Consider the following 15,999-nt stretch of genomic DNA (forward strand, 5'->3'; position numbering starts at 1 on the left):
TCACAGCCGGTTTTGATACAGCCTGGATTCAAAGCAGGGTGTCTGTAGTGACATGCAGAGCCCCCTACATTCTTACTATGATAAACAGAAATATGATGGCCATGCATCGACCTCGCTTTTTCATTGCAAGCTCATTTACTTGAAGCGTTCCACTTCTGTTGTCATCTGACGAAAATTAAGCTATTTTCTGGCAAATGTGTTGCACTAATGTATTTTCTGTTTAGGAAAACTATAGTTGCACGTCCCTGATCACTCTATTGAAGAAAAAAAAGAATAAGAATTAAATAAATTACCATTTTCCATTATAAAACACGACCTGTCAATATACAGCTGGGCTCACCTACACCCGCTATCTACAGTTGTGCCATTTACAAACAAACATGTGATGGGCTCAACTGTTCTGGGGAACTACGGTAAGCTTCATTATGTGACAGGTGAAATGTAGAACGCAATCTACTTTATCTCCTAACGTATTGCACAAGTTGACTACAGGCATTTACTTAAGTATCTACAAATATAAAATCTATTGAAAAACCATCCCATGGCTATTTCCAAATACCCCGGTATACTGCCCAAGCCTAATGGCAAGACCTGAAAATGGTTGTCTAGCAATGATCAACAAACAATGACAGAGCTTGAAGAATTTTGAAAATATTCTTAAATGAAACTCAGCAATTTCAACGATTTGTACGGTCTTACAGATCATAAGGAAATCAGTCAAGTGAAATAAATTAGGCCCTAATCTATGGATTTCACATGACTGGGGAGGGGCGCAGCCATGGGTGGGGATAGGCCCACCCACTTGGGAGCCAGGCCCAGCCAATCAGAATGAGTTTATCCCCACCAAAGGGCTTTTTTCCATCAGCTGTCTGGGTGGCTGGTCTCAGGCGATCCCGCAGGTGAAGAAACCGGATATGGAGGTCCTGGGATGGCGTGGTTATACATGGTGTGCCGTTGAGAGGCCGTTTGGAAGTACTTCCAAATTCTCTAAAACGACGGAGGAAGCTTATGGTAGAGAACAATTCTGTGGCAACAGCTCTGGTGGACATTCCTGCAGTCAGCATGCCAATAGCACACCCCCTCAAATCTTGAGACATCTGAGGCATTGTGTTATGACAAAACTGCACATTTTAGTGTCCTATTATTGTCCCCAGCAAAGTGCACCTATGTAATGATCATACTATTTAATCAGCTTCTTGATATGCCACACCTGTCAGTTGGATTATCTTGGCAAAGGAGAAATGTTCAGTCACAGGGATATGAACAAATTTGTGTAACATAATTTGAGATTAATAAACTTCAGTTTATGAAACCAACACTTCACATGTTGCACTTATATTTTTGTTCAGTATAAAAAATATTGAGAAAAGGGGAGGGGTGTGTGGCGAATATATAAAAGACAAGTCTCTCCAGAATGGCTAAGCTGTCTCCTGACAATTCTTGCGCATTCATTGTGTGACGTGTTAGCCTTTAGCTTAAAAAACAAACTAATCAATTCCCATGACATACTGTGTCAGCAGTAGTAAATGTACCATTAATACTAGTGATGCACCGATATGACATTTTTGGCCCATACCAATATCCGATATTTTCTTTACAAAAAAAACCCTGATACCGATAACTGATATTTGCGGCCTTTTAAGTATTCTAGTACAGTTAACACACACGGTCTAAGGCACTGCATCTCAGTGCAAGAGGCATCACTACAGTCCCTGGTTTGAATCCAGGCTGTATCACATCCGGCCGTGATTGGGAGTCCCATAGGGCTGCGCACAATTGACCCAACGTCGTCCGGGTTTGGCCGTCATTGTAAATAAGAATTTGTTCTTAACCGACTTTCCTAGTTAAATAAAGGCTACACACACCAATTTTACCCAAAAGTTATTTTGATGGCATTTACGTACGTCCCCATATCCAGAAAAACATAATCAAAACCTATTTCTTTCACTTACTTGCTGTGCTGTTTCGTTGTTAATTTGTTCAGTCGTTTCATTCTATGTAACGCCCTTTGGGTCTTTGCGTGTCCAAAAAGATGCACGTCAAATAACACAATTTGACTTGTCAAATAAGCTTGTTGACCAATCTGGACCTGAATATGACTGCACGTCACATAATTTAACGCGTTCCAAAAAAATGTACGTAGTTATCTCACATTGATTACACTATCACTCGTATTTCATATGTCACAACGATTCATCGATAAGTATGCTATGACGCTGTTAAAGTTGTCTTGCTATGACGCTGCTATGATGCTGGTAAAGTTAAAAATCTAGCTAGCTCATGGATGCAAACAACGTTCTTCCCCAAAAACATAACAAAACAACATCTGTTTCAGTAGCTATAGTTAGCTATCTTACTATATAGCTGGTGTCATCATCTAAAATAACCCTAATTTGTAAGACAGTTCTTATTTGATTAATGGTGGATGGATGCATCTATGTGAAGCTAGCCACAATAGGGATTAGCCACAATGGTCTTTGCGGTTAGCCTTCAAAATAAAAGTATGGCATAATTCTACTATTTGTATTAATTTGCGACACTGTCAATGACATACTTTTACTTAGAAGGAAAAACGCAAATTCCACTATTTTGCCTAATCCTTATTGTGGCTAGCTTCACAACACATAACCCGGTTCCGGTCGAGCCTCACTAGCCAGATGAAGCTAGCTGGCTGTTTATAAGGTTAGCTTTGGGCAACAGGGTTAAGTAGCTGGCTAGCTATTTAATTTCATGAACTGATGTTCAATTTCAATAGGCGAACAACAAGTGGCAACCTAGCTAATACTTACTCACAAGGATTCCTAAATCAATAATGAAAGAATAATGAAAATGACTGCAGTTTCTACTGGCCATTGTTTCAGGCTGGTTGTATTGGTGCTAGCTTGGTACCAAGCTAAAGCTAGCTAGCAACCCCAGAAGTTGCGGTCGAACAAATTATGCTTTATTACCAATGCAGTATTGTAAACACATTGCTTGTGGCCAGTGTTTGCAGACTCTTCGTACAGCTTTGACAGTGCTACTGTATCTTTTTTGAAAGAAAGACCCAAACGGCGTTCCATAATATGTATGTCGTGAAGCTAATAGCAGTGACGCTATTACTGTGCAACTCCGGTAGGGCAACATCTGAAAAATAGCGCACTTGGTAATGTGTACCGGTGCTCGACCAGTCACAAAAGCCAACATCACCCACGACAGAACGGTTGATTGTCAAGGGCAATGAATTCCATTATCTTGGCTTTAATGGATTTCGCCTTTGAGTTGTCTCGCTGAAATGTTCTTACTCTTTCAAATGACTGCTCGATCAACACAGCAGACGTTGTGGGCTAGGTTAGGAATGCTGTGTTGCACGTGTAGCGCAAAATTTTATGTTCCAACGTTATATAGGTATGCAGGTCAGTTTGACATCAGCGTTAAACTAGACATCAGCCAATACCGACGTTGACATTTTTAGCTAATATCGTCCGATTCCGATATGTTCACCGATATATCGTGCATCCCTAGTTAATACTTGTAATTTAGTCGCATTCATTTCTGTTAATGCATGTATTAGTTATTTTCAGTGGTCATTCTTGGAGTGGAAACGTTGTTTACAGAGTTCACAACCTGCTACACTTGTGAGAAACAAGTTTTGGTTTATTTCATCATAACCATAATTTACAAGATGTCAATTTTTTCTTTGTCTTTTGTTTGGAATGCTCCATTTGAGCAATGAGCATGTGGCTGGTTTCTCTGTCCTGATAATGTTGAGGGAGCATGCATGTTAGTACCTGGCCTGCTGCGTGGAAAAGTGTTTTTAACCCGTCTCTATTTTTTTTTTTTATTGCGAATTATAATATATTAAAACTAGAGTGCCTCAAAGTAAGCGATTAGAAAAATCTTCCCTCGATAATCACCAATCCTCAGTGTGCAAAAGCAATGGAAGTTATAGTCCTACTGCTGCATTGGCCTATAGGCTATGAATTCCATGCTCTCATTTCCTTAGCCGCCAATGGATCCCGGTGTGTCCATATGGCAGAGGCTGGTGATCTCGCATTAGTTTACTTAACTTTCAGATTATAATTTTAATTGAGATCATGATTAACCACATGACAATGATTGACAAACATGCGCATATAAAAATCCTAACTGGCACGCAGAATGGTAGGATAAATTGTAAGCCTCCCAAACATGAAACTTACGTGCCACCTATGACGTGTTTATAAAAGAATTGCCTCCACGTTTCCATGGTGGGATTTTGCCTATAAGCTACTTTGAAGCAAGGTAAGACATGCCTCATAATACGAAAAAAAACATTAAAGTTACAAACTAAGAATGTTTTCAAAATGCATACTGCCTCCAGCTCACATTATAAAGTGGTGGGTGATGCGCTGATAGCATGTTGCCTGCGCGTGAATGGGCAGCACGCTTCAATTACCAGATAAGAAATAAAGAGAGCTATTTTTAAAATTGTGCACCAAAACTGTTCACGCGATTGCACTTAGAATTGTTGCGCAATGAATAGGCTTACAAAAACACATTTTACTCCAGAAACAACCAGCTGAAAATAGGCTCTGTATGCTTTATGTAATAGTTGTGTTGGATAAAGATACATGATGACTAGCGGAAATACACAGGCCAATTGAATTCCACTAAATTATGCAAATTAAATCTATAGACATAAGCATGACTGTTAAATCCATTTCCATCAACTAATAAAAAGCCTTACTTTGCCTTTTGGAAGGCAGAATTGGTATATGACTGTCTTAACCCTCTAGAGTCTAAGCCGGGTGAGTGGGGGGGGGGGGGGAATTGTTTTATGATGCTATTAGCCAATAGACATGCATTGAATAACAGATTGACTACATGGAACAGATAGTCGCCCCCAAAAAATCTAAAAGGAAGTTTGTTCTGAAGTGTCTGTCCTATTTCTGAGATATAAGACAGATCAGGAAACTAATAACTACGTATTTATCCCCTTATTTTAGGCACTGAACTATCTCCATATATACTTCCATACATTTTTTTTTAACTGGTACCGAGGACCAGTCTTGAGGGCGTCCTAGAGCAAAACAGAGAACTTTGTAGGCAAAACCATTCGGACGCTACAGATGTTTTGTGAGAAGACCAATTTTCGGGATGTCTATTGGTCTGACAAACACCCCTCTAGCTTCAACACAGATGCGGAAGGGCGATATCTGCAAATGCAGTGGATTGAGACGCAGCCCATGCAACAACAAAAAAGTCTTGCTTAGGCAGATTTTGATGGGGCTTTTTTTGATTATGTTAATTAGAATTCCACAGGGCCACAGAATTGTAGGCTAAGGGTTAAAGGATAACAGTTCATAAGCAGTCATGCATGCGTGGCGGTGAAACCATTTTACACCTGTTATCGGTAGCACTACCGCAGAGATTGTGGACATGTAGCCTATTGCACAACACATTCCAGGTGAAGGAGGTCAAAGCAGTAAGAAACTGGTGGTCTGCCAACATCTGTGTGTTCCAAGGAAAACTGGCACTCAGACAAATCAACAGATCCCACCAATTCCCTCTGCACCCTGTCTCAGACAATGACCCGGTGATGGTGAGTTCACGCAACAAACACTGGCTGTCTGGGCTGACACAGTTCACACCTGTAGAAGGAAGAACTAGGGAGTCCCTGCCCTCCAGCTGTTCTACACCCACTAATCATAACTCAGGAGAATTCCACTGTGGTAAACCAAAGACATCACAAAATAAAAGGTAACCATGTATGGTAGAGGTCTATCCAACTGCTGTGCATAAAAGTGTTACCAAAAGTTGAGAAGCTAGGTTGAAAAAGTCTAATGTGCAATCAAGTAGAAGGCATAGACATAGTATTAAAGCTAGAACATCCATTCCCCACCCCAACCAAAACACCCTCCATGAAAATAACTTAGTGACATAAGGTGGATACCACGCTCATCTCATTTCCCATGCCAGTTACTGAGAAGCTGTCACTTGCCTGACAGCTCCTCTGACATTGTGCGCAGTATTCTACATAAACAAATCACTCCTATCTTTGCGTGCCTCTTACGCAATACTAGTGCTGCACAGCATAACAAAAACTTCAGTACTTCTTAGATACTAGAATGTGAAAAACTGTCCGGTACAAGAACGTTACTTTCGGGACTTCTGTCAAATGTGTCTCACTGATCAAGCATATATATCAGTGCAGCCAACCCCTTATAATAGCATGCACCATGACTGCTCCACTTACTCATTGCTAGCCTGCACTGGGAGTCTTGGCTGCATCATGTTAGCTCCCAACTCATGCTGCAGATAAATTAATACACTTGAATAAAGCAACAAAGCATGTAGAAATGTTTAAACTTAATTACTGTTTGCAAAACAATGTCCATTGATTGAAGTCCACCTGAGGGAAATTCAATTGATTGGACATGATTTGGAAAGGCACACACGTCTGTAAGGTCTCACAGTTGACAGTGCATGTCAGAGCAAAAACCAAGCCATGAAGTCAAAGGAATTGTCCGTAGAGCGAGACAGGATTGTGTCGAGGCACAGATCTGGGGAAGGGTACCAAAACATTTCTGCAGTATTGAAGGTCCCCAAGAACACAGTGACCCCCATCATTTTTAAAACGGAAGAAGTTTGGAACCACCAAGACTCTTCCTAGAGTTAACTGCCTGGCCAAACTGAGCAATCGGGGGAGAAGGGCCTTGGTCAGGGAGGGAACCAAGAACCCGATGGTCACTGACAGAGCTACAGAGTTCCTCTGTGGAGATGGGAGAACGTTCCAGAAGGACAACTATCTCTGCAGCACTCCACCAAATCAGGCAGAGCAGCCAGACGGAAGCCATTCCTTAGAAAAAGGCACATGACAGCCCACTTGGATTTTGCCTAAAATGCACCTAAAGGACTGACCATGAGAAACAATCATTTCTGCTCTGGTGAAACCAAGATTGAACTCTTTGGCCTGAATGCCAAGCGTCACGTCTGGAGGAAACCTGGCACCATCCCTACGGTGAAGCATGGTGGTGGCAGCATCATGCTGTGGGGATATTTTTCAGCGGCATGGACTGGGAGACTAGTCAGGATTGAGGGAAAGATGAGCGGAGCCAAGCACAGCCAAGCACCTTGATGAAAACCTGCTCCAGAGCGCTCAGGACCTCAGACTGGGGTGAAGGTTCACCTTCCAGCAGGACAATGACCCAGAGCCCGGACAAACATCTCTGGAGAGACCTGAAAATAGCTGTGCAACAACGCTCCCCATCCAACCTGACAGAGCTTGAGAGGGTCTGCAGAGAGGAATGGGAGAAACTCCACAAATACACGTGTTCCAAGCTTGTAGCGTCATACCCAATAAGTCTCTAGGCTTTAAATCGTTGCCAAAGGTGCTTCAAAGTACTGAGTAAAGGGTCTGAATACTTATGTAAATGTGTCCGTTTTTTTAAAAGAAATTTGCAAAAAGGTCTAAACCTGTTTTTGCTTTGTCATTATGTGGTAGTGTGTGTAGATGAGGGAGTCAAACTTTTTAATCAATTTCAGAATAAGGCAGTAACGTCAAGGTGCCTGAGTCCTTTCCGAATGCACTGTATGCAAACCATAACACAAAATGAAGCTGATTGCAAAGCTGACTACCACCAAAATCTTTTTTCATTCAATTATTTGGTCTCTCCCTCTCACATGTCTCCCAAAGATGCTCTATGGAGAGAAATAGTAATGGCGACTTTTTGTAGGCACCAACTCCGCCATGGTTCGTTGGACAAAGACTTGGCGGAAAATGTATGGCATTCTTGGATAACCGCCGAAAATAAGTGATAAACATGGGCTTAGGAGATGTAGGTTTTTATATTAGAGAATGTTCATCAGCTAATGTTACTTTGTGAATTGAAGAATTTGTGTTATATATATATATTTTTATAAAACAAAGGTGTCATAATTCATAAAAAGGTCATGTTAATAACCTCTGCGGGATCGGTGTCCCATCCACAGGACGGTTGAGCTAACGTAGGCTAATGTGATTAGCATGAGGTTGTAAGCAACAACAAAAAATCCCAGGACATAGACATATCTGATATGGACAGAAAGCTTAGATTAAATTAGACAGTGCAGTTAAATTATTTTTACAGTAGCTATTAAAGTGAAAGAATACCATGCTATTGTTTGAGGAGAGTGCACAATTATGAACTTGAAAATGTATTAATAAACCAATTAGGCACATTTGGGCAGTCTTGATACAAAATGTTGAACAGAGATGCAATGGTTCATTGGATTAGTCTAAAACTTTGCACATACACTGCTGCCATCTAGTGGCCAAAATCTAAATTGTGCTTGGGCTGGAATAATATATTATGGTCTTTCTCTTGCATTTCGAAGATGGTATTATCTTTTACCAGATCAAATGTGTTATATTCTCAAACATTAATTTCACATTTCCAGAAACTTCAAAGTGTTACCTTTCAAATGGTACCAAGAATTTGCATATCCTTGCTTCAGGTCCTGAGCTATAGGCAGTTAGATATGGGTGTCATTTTTAGGCGAAAATTTGAAAAAAGGGTCGGATCCTTAAAACCTCTTGAGGTTTTTAACTGACTGGTATTATCTCAGAACAAAACGTATAACATCGCCTAAGCCTGTATTAACTTTATTAACCTTATTTTCGGCATTCATTCCAAAACCCTATTCTTTCCCCATTATGATGGCTGAACGAACCAGATCTAACACATTTCCGGGTTATAGGACTACAAGCTAGTTAGCTCTACTGAATCCGACGGGCCCACCCCTCTTGCCTTGACGTCATTACTGGTTAGAGACAGCGCACATTTTTCCCCCTATGCAAATGTTGATCATTTCAATGAAATAAGTCCAAAATATAATGGAAATCGATTTTTCTACAGACAACATCAGCAAAAACAAGCTCAATTACTCAATGCATGCCCACACTCATATTGAATACGCATTCACCTATATTGTGGCTAGGCCTATGCTACATCTTGAATTACCCAGTTTATCAATAAAGATTTATCATTCAGAAAATTACTACCATTATGTAGTTAGATTGACAAACAAAGTCAAATTGATTGTATGTGATTCATTAATGCATACATGGCTGTCAGAAGCAATAGAGCAGAGCAGTAGCATAGTTTATGTCTGCATCAAATGCCATTCTGTGAATGGATAATATGCCTCTTTTTTTTTTTTACTGCGGTATCTTGATGGTATCAAGTATTGTGATACTAAACCTGGTATCGAAATCCAAATTCTGTTATGGTGACAACACAGTACATTTCAGTTGACTGGAGTGGAGACTTAAAGAGTACCACGGTATGAGTCATAATACCCGTAAAACCTAGCAGCCATTGGAACCATTTCACTGTTGGACCACTAGGTTGTATGGGTATTATGACACCTCCACTGTGGGGCTCTAATTGTTAAGGGGCCCCCTTGCTGGGACTCCTACTGTGCTCTGCATGCCACTAGTTTACTACAGCTGTGGTGGCTGCCTAACACACAGAACCTCTGGCTGACACCAAGCCTCAGAGAGCAATAAGATACATTGTGTCACAGAGAAATGTCAAGAAGATATGTCCTGGCCTCCCATAAATAAATTAACACATTCAAGTCAAAATGTGCAATTAATGAAAACAGGTCTGCAGGGAGAGGGGGAGCATCGCACCTTAATTATAGCTTCACACACACAGAAGGCTAGCTGAGGAACACTCAACTCCGTTCTCTTATATTGAGGCGGAGTTGAGTTTTGACAACTGGTCGCGGGATTTGCTAGCAACATTGAGTTACCATCAGCCGATTCTTATTAAAATATCAATTCTGAAAACGCTTACCTGAACCTCCTGTACAACTGTGATCCTTCTGCAGGGTGGTGAAATTAATACTTTTAATTAAAAAAAACTTTTAGCGAGATTCAATTGGGTATGTGCTATCTGGAATCCTTGGGACGCCCCCCATTGAAGTTTACATTTTAAATGATTAGGGTAGGGGATGTGGGTGTCCCAGAGTTCCCGGATTGCACTAGCCGATTCAATTGAGTTGAGCAACACAAATTAAGAAAAAAGTCCGTGGTTGTATTCGATAAAGTTTTTATTTAACGTATGAATTTTAAGCACACGCAGAATGACTGCAGTTGTACAGAACAGACACAGAATACATTTTTACAAGAATCAACATTTTTACAAGAATCGACTGATGGTGGTGACTCAATGTCGTTGCAAGCAAATTGACCAGTTATCAAAACTCAACTCAAGCCTCGATATAAGGACGGAACTGCGTGTTCTTCAGCTAACAGAAGGCTAAACCATTGAAATGGATTGACAGAAAATTCCAACGGTCATTAAATAAGGGGCAATGTTTCAACTGAAGCACGGCATGTATATAAATACAATATAACATGTTTTTAAAAAGCAGGCTATACAAGTTTCACTGAATTGTAAACACAGACATGGCCCAAGAGGCATGATTTCTTGTTTTTGATAATTATTTGTGTACTTATTTGACATCTTTGCTGCACTATTAGGAGCTAGTAACAAACATTTCTCTGCACCCGCTATAATATCTGTTAAACTGTGTACACGACCACTAAACTTTGATTTGATTACCAAAACACAGAGACTGACATGTAATTTTGACAGGTACAAACGTCCACACCATAACAAGGCCACGTGCGTAGACAACACTCTAGACACATGAAACCTTGGGGCGAAAGCCAAATATTAGCCTAGGCGGCAAGACAAATACACATTGTAATCACCCAATCATAAGTTAATTGAAAGTAAAGAAAAACAGTGCACCAATGAGTGATTGCTCATTCGTTGGCTAATACTTCAACATGACCAGAGTATGCGAGTCAATAAACAATACTGTAACGACCCTCTGGGTTTATAAAGGGTTCGAGACCTGCTCCCTGCTGTTTCATTACAATACATAATTTGAGTGCACACTTAGCTAGCTTTGTTTTATCTAAAAACACGGACCTTTCCTACTCAAGGCATGCAATGTTTAAATTTTTCCGCCAGTATCGTCTTCACACAGGCACATAAAGAATTTCTGATCATTAGCTCCCCCTTGCACCGGTCCTTTGCCATTACGCCAACAGATAAGGCACATCCCAAAGACACACAACAAAATGTCGGATTCATGGGAGTCACGTGATTCCTTTGTACTTAGAAAATCTCCTCCAGCGAAAATAACCAACTAAAACCAGAATATTGAATAATATATATAAATAATTAATCATTTGTGAACTGGAAAATGTATCCACTTATTGTTAACACTGCATCTACACCACATTTTCGTCGTGTTTTTTTTAAATAAAATTGGCGGCCATTTTGTGTAAACATGCGCAGAAAAAAAAGAGGAGCGCCTCAAAATATAAAAATAAGGATAAATGTTTATTTGCACATTTTCGAACTATAAAACATACCGATTCCTCTTCTTTCTCCATCCCCGTCGGCATTTGCGGCACTGCCCGGTTAATAGATGCATATTCGTGCAGGTCGGGTAAATCCTCACATCGGAAGACGGGTAGTGGCTTGGAAGCGTCCAGCGCCCGTGCCCGAAACGACAATTTACTCATTTTTTTAAAATTCGAGATGCAACATAAATCTATCCGATCTCCTTAAATTCACATCGGTTTCGAGTTGAGCTTTCATGGATGATTCTGTGCGGTTATTCTGACATCTACGGTTCGACTGATTAAAGCTAAAGTTAGGGCGTCGCGAACGGAGCCGGGAAGGCCCGGATCTTGATCGCTCTATTTCGGTCTTTTTTTCAGAGGCTTCCCTGTCTATCGGTGGTTCAGTACGCCATGGCCAACATGGCGGACATTAAAAACTCTTTAACGCTCCGTTCGCTCAAAGCAGCCCAACCCACCCATCATCGAACAGCCATTCCCACACGGTCCCGAGCGCGTGCGCGTTCGCAACGGTGGGGGACGTGCCCCCCAAAACTAAAGAAGTCAAATAAAACAAACATTTACATAATTTGGGTAAGTAGCTAACCATTATATGTTTCAGGTTAAATTTGGAATGCAATTACAGAAGGGGCATTGACACTACAACATATTTCGCTAAATGTCCCTAATTGGTTACACTCTAAATAGCCTACATTGCCTTAGTGTTTTGTACTACTATATTTATGGGGTATTTTTTTTATCCCAGGCCCCCATCCCCGCAGGAGGCTTTTGGTAGGCCATAGTTGAATTATTATTATTATTGTCTCTAACATTAGACAATATATTATCATGCACCTTTTATTCTTCACTGTTGTTCTACATGTGATTTGAACATTGAGGGGGGGCTGTTAGTAAATTTGATTAAATATATTGGGATTTAGTCAATTTGATTAAATATATTGGGATGGGAAGACATGGATGATAACTACATGATGATGCATTTGCATTACAATGCTCTTCTGGCATGATACCAAATATTTGAAGTTGTTTTGCTGCTCTTAAAAGTTGAAACAAAAATATAAAACCCTTGAGTCATAAACTACTAGTGTTATTTGAAAATAACCAAAGTAAAATATACTAATTGACTAGACTTACTAGTCACTACCAGTACTGGGAACTGAACAGCTTCTGAAAATATTTTAAAAGTTTGAAAATGTTGCCCTCTTGTGGTGTGATTAACCCTAGAACTGTTGCCCGCTGCAACCTGAACTGTGTGGTCCTCCGTTGACCAGTGTGTAAGTCCTATCGTAATTCAACAGTGGTGGCTGGAAAACATGTTTGATACCATTCCGCTCCAGCCATTACCACAAGCCTGTCCTCGCCAATTAAAGTGCCCAAGCCCTACCCCCTTCTAATACAACTGTTGGATTTTCAAATAAAGAGGTCTCAACCCCCCCAAAATAATAAACATTTGAGAGAACCAATCAAAGCTCAAGCCAATTTCGTTGTGAATATTGCACCATCAACAGGTTCCTGTCCAGACAAGTGTCACAGCTCTCCTTAGCTGTGTACCATGTGAGTTACATCAGCCATGCTACCATAGGACATGAGTCCATCTCCTGTTTCTGTAGTGTGAGGCAGCTTAATGTACAAGTACACCCCCTGGACAGGATGCTAGTCTCTCTGTGCCTTACCCCAATACCTCATGAATAACAAGCAGAGATGCATCTGGTGCTTTACTAAAGCCCATATTATAAGGTCATTCTCTGGGCTTACCTATAGTAATGGCAGACATCGGGTCTAGCCAGGCTCCAAGAGTTGTAGGTTCCACTTGGCGTCAACCATTACAAAAGACAGCATCATTGGGATCTGAGTGGGAATAAAAAAAACAGCTCATCATTCCTTTGAGTGTTTAATTAAAGGGGTCATCGCGTTGATAGGACTGGGACAGCGGTTCCAATTGCAAAGAGTAACTGAAATCATCAAGTGCCTCCGAGTAGGCGTGCTTGTGTGTATTCATTGCTCAGATTAGAGAGGCAAAACATTGTTTACGCTAGGAACCAAAAAGGGCAAACATAATTAAACAAACGGGGAGGGACCTACAGTGCATTTTTTTTACATTACAGCCTTATTCTAAAATGGAATAAATTAAAATTCCTCAATCTACACACATTTACGTCATTTAGCAGACGCTCTTATCCAGAGCGACTTACAAATTGGAAAGTTCATACATATTCATCCTGGTCCCCCCGTGGGAATTGAACCCTGGTCCCCCCGTGGGAATTGAACCCACAACCCTGGCGTTGCAAGCGCCATGCTCTACCAACTGAGCCACACGGGACCACAAATAACACACAATACCCCATAATGACAAACCGAAAACAGGTAGACATTTTTGTAAATGTATTAAATAAAACAGATACCTTATTTACATAAGTATTCAGACCCTTTGCTAAGAGACTCGAAATTTAGCTCAAGTGCATCCTGTTTCCATTTTTCACCTGTGGTAAATTCAATTGATTGGACATGATTTGGAAAGACACACCTGTCTATATAAGGTCCCACAGTTGACAGTGCTTGTCAGAGCAAAAATAAAGCCATGAGGTGAAAGGAATGTGTCGAGGCACAGATCTGGGGAAGGTTACCAAAACAGCCCGCTTTGAGTTTGCTTTGAGTTTGCCAAAAGGCATCTAAAGGACTCTGACAATGAGAAACAATATTCTCTGTTCTGATGAAACCAAGATTGAACTCTTTGGCCTGAATGCCAAGTCTGGAGGAAACCAGGCACCGCTCATCACCTGGCCAATACCATCCCTACGGCGAAGCATGGTTGTGGCAGCATCATGCTGTGGGGATGTTTTCCAGCATCAGGGACTGGGAGACTAGTCAGGATCGAGGGAAAGTACAGAGATCCTTGATGAAAACCTGCTCCAGAGTGCTCAGGACCTCAGACTTGGGCGAAGGTTGACCTTCAAACAGGACAATGACCCTAAGCACACAGCCAAGACCACACAGGAGTGGCCCAGCCAGAGCCTGGACTTGAACCCGATCAAACAGCTCTGGAGAGACCTGAAAATTGCTGTGCAGCGACGGTCCCCATCCAACCCGACAGAGCTTGAGGATCTGCAGAGCAGAATGGGCCAAACTCCCCAAATACATGTGTGCCAAGCTTGTAGCATCATACCCAAGAAGACTTAATGCTGTAATCGCTGCCAAACGTGCTTCAACAAAGTTGTGAGTAAAGGGTCTGAATACTTATGTAAATGTGATTTTTAACAAAAAATGTGCAACATTTTCTAAACCCGGTTTGCTTTGTCATTATGGGGTATTGTATGTAGATGAGGGAATTTAAAAAAAATCCACTTTAGAATTAGCCTGTAACCTAACAAAATGTGGAAAAAGTCGAGGGGTCTGAATACTTTCCGAATGCACTGTACCTGCATTTGTCCAATACAAACACGTTTTAAACTAAATGCAGGTAGGTCCCTACGCGATTGTCAACAAAAACTACTTTCTATTGGACAAATGCAGGTAGGTCCCACTCCCACTGGTTCCTAAAGTAAACAGTTTCCATTGCAAAAGGCCCAAACGTTTTGTAACAGAATCCAACTAATGAATACACCCCTGCTCTCTCCCCTGTCCATGTAATCTAACTCAAGACCTAAAAGGCAAAACTGATCCTAAAAATCAGCATTGTCCGAGACGCTTCGTGATTATGAGCCCAGGACAAGTCTACCCCATTCAGAGGCTAACTGCTTTAGTGCCTATTGACGATAGTATCTTCTGGTCGGGGGAGTTAAGTTCTGAACGTATCGTTTGCGGTACGGGTTTGGAAACATGAATAATGTATCTTTCATATCAGCGAGAAATTAAGTTACTACACACACCTTTATTGGGTTAGTGTTTCCACATGGTCATATCTCCATGTTACATTGTTTGTTTACGGAAGACATAGGCGGCCACCTGTGCTAATTAGCTCTGAACACCTATGTGTAAACGTAAATGGGGAGGAAGTGTAATTCATCAACTGGAGGCACACAGCTTATGGATGTGTAAAACTGCAACTGTATAAAAGATAAGGGGCATATCAGCATATTTCAAAAACTAGTGAAAGCAATAATTGACGTTTCTAAACGTTAACACTGCATTGGAAATGTAGTTCGCATAGCGAATGTAACCGCTGAAAACCCTGCATACGGAGAAGGGTTTTTGAAAGCTAGGACAAGTACTTAAGTAAAAATACTTTAAAGTACTACTTATGTAGGTGTTTTGGTTCTGTACTTTAGCATTATTATTTGACAACTTTTACTTAACTACATTCCTGAGAATGTAAAAAAGAAAATAATGTACTTTTTACTCTTTTCCCTGACACCCAAAAGTACTCGTTACATTTTGAATGCTTAAAAGGACAGGAAAATGGTCCAATTCACACACTAATCAAGAGAACGTCCTTGGTCATCCCTACTGCCTCTGATCTGGTGGACTCACTAAACACACATGCTTCGTTTGTAAATGATGTCTGAGTGTTGGAGTGTGCGCCTGGTGATCCATAAATTAAAAAAGAAAATGGTGCCATCTGGTTTGTTTAATAGCAATTATTTACTTTTGATACTTAAGTATATTTAAAACAATAC

The 15,999-nt window shown here is 40.8% G+C and overlaps 1 protein-coding gene across 5 annotated transcripts in view; it reads right to left on the reverse strand.

The window, feature by feature from the left end:
• Positions 1-15,999, reverse strand: part of LOC120055861 (enhancer of polycomb homolog 1-like) — a 40,929-nt gene that overhangs the window by 23,841 nt on the left and 1,089 nt on the right. For 2 of the 5 annotated variants that reach the window (XM_039003886.1, XM_039003887.1), the window contains exon 1: positions 11,396-11,810. The exons of 1 other annotated variant lie outside the window; for it this stretch is intronic. In XM_039003886.1, coding sequence (XP_038859814.1) covers positions 11,396-11,548 — 153 coding nt within the window. In that variant the 5' untranslated portion in view covers positions 11,549-11,810. Of the gene's footprint in view, positions 1-11,395; positions 11,811-13,141; positions 13,235-15,999 lie in introns of those variants that run through there. 2 more of the 5 variants (XM_039003885.1, XM_039003882.1) reach the window with 2 other exon arrangements.

This window comes from Salvelinus namaycush, chromosome 11, assembly GCF_016432855.1.
Source record: "Salvelinus namaycush isolate Seneca chromosome 11, SaNama_1.0, whole genome shotgun sequence".
Taxonomy (NCBI): domain Eukaryota; kingdom Metazoa; phylum Chordata; class Actinopteri; order Salmoniformes; family Salmonidae; genus Salvelinus; species Salvelinus namaycush.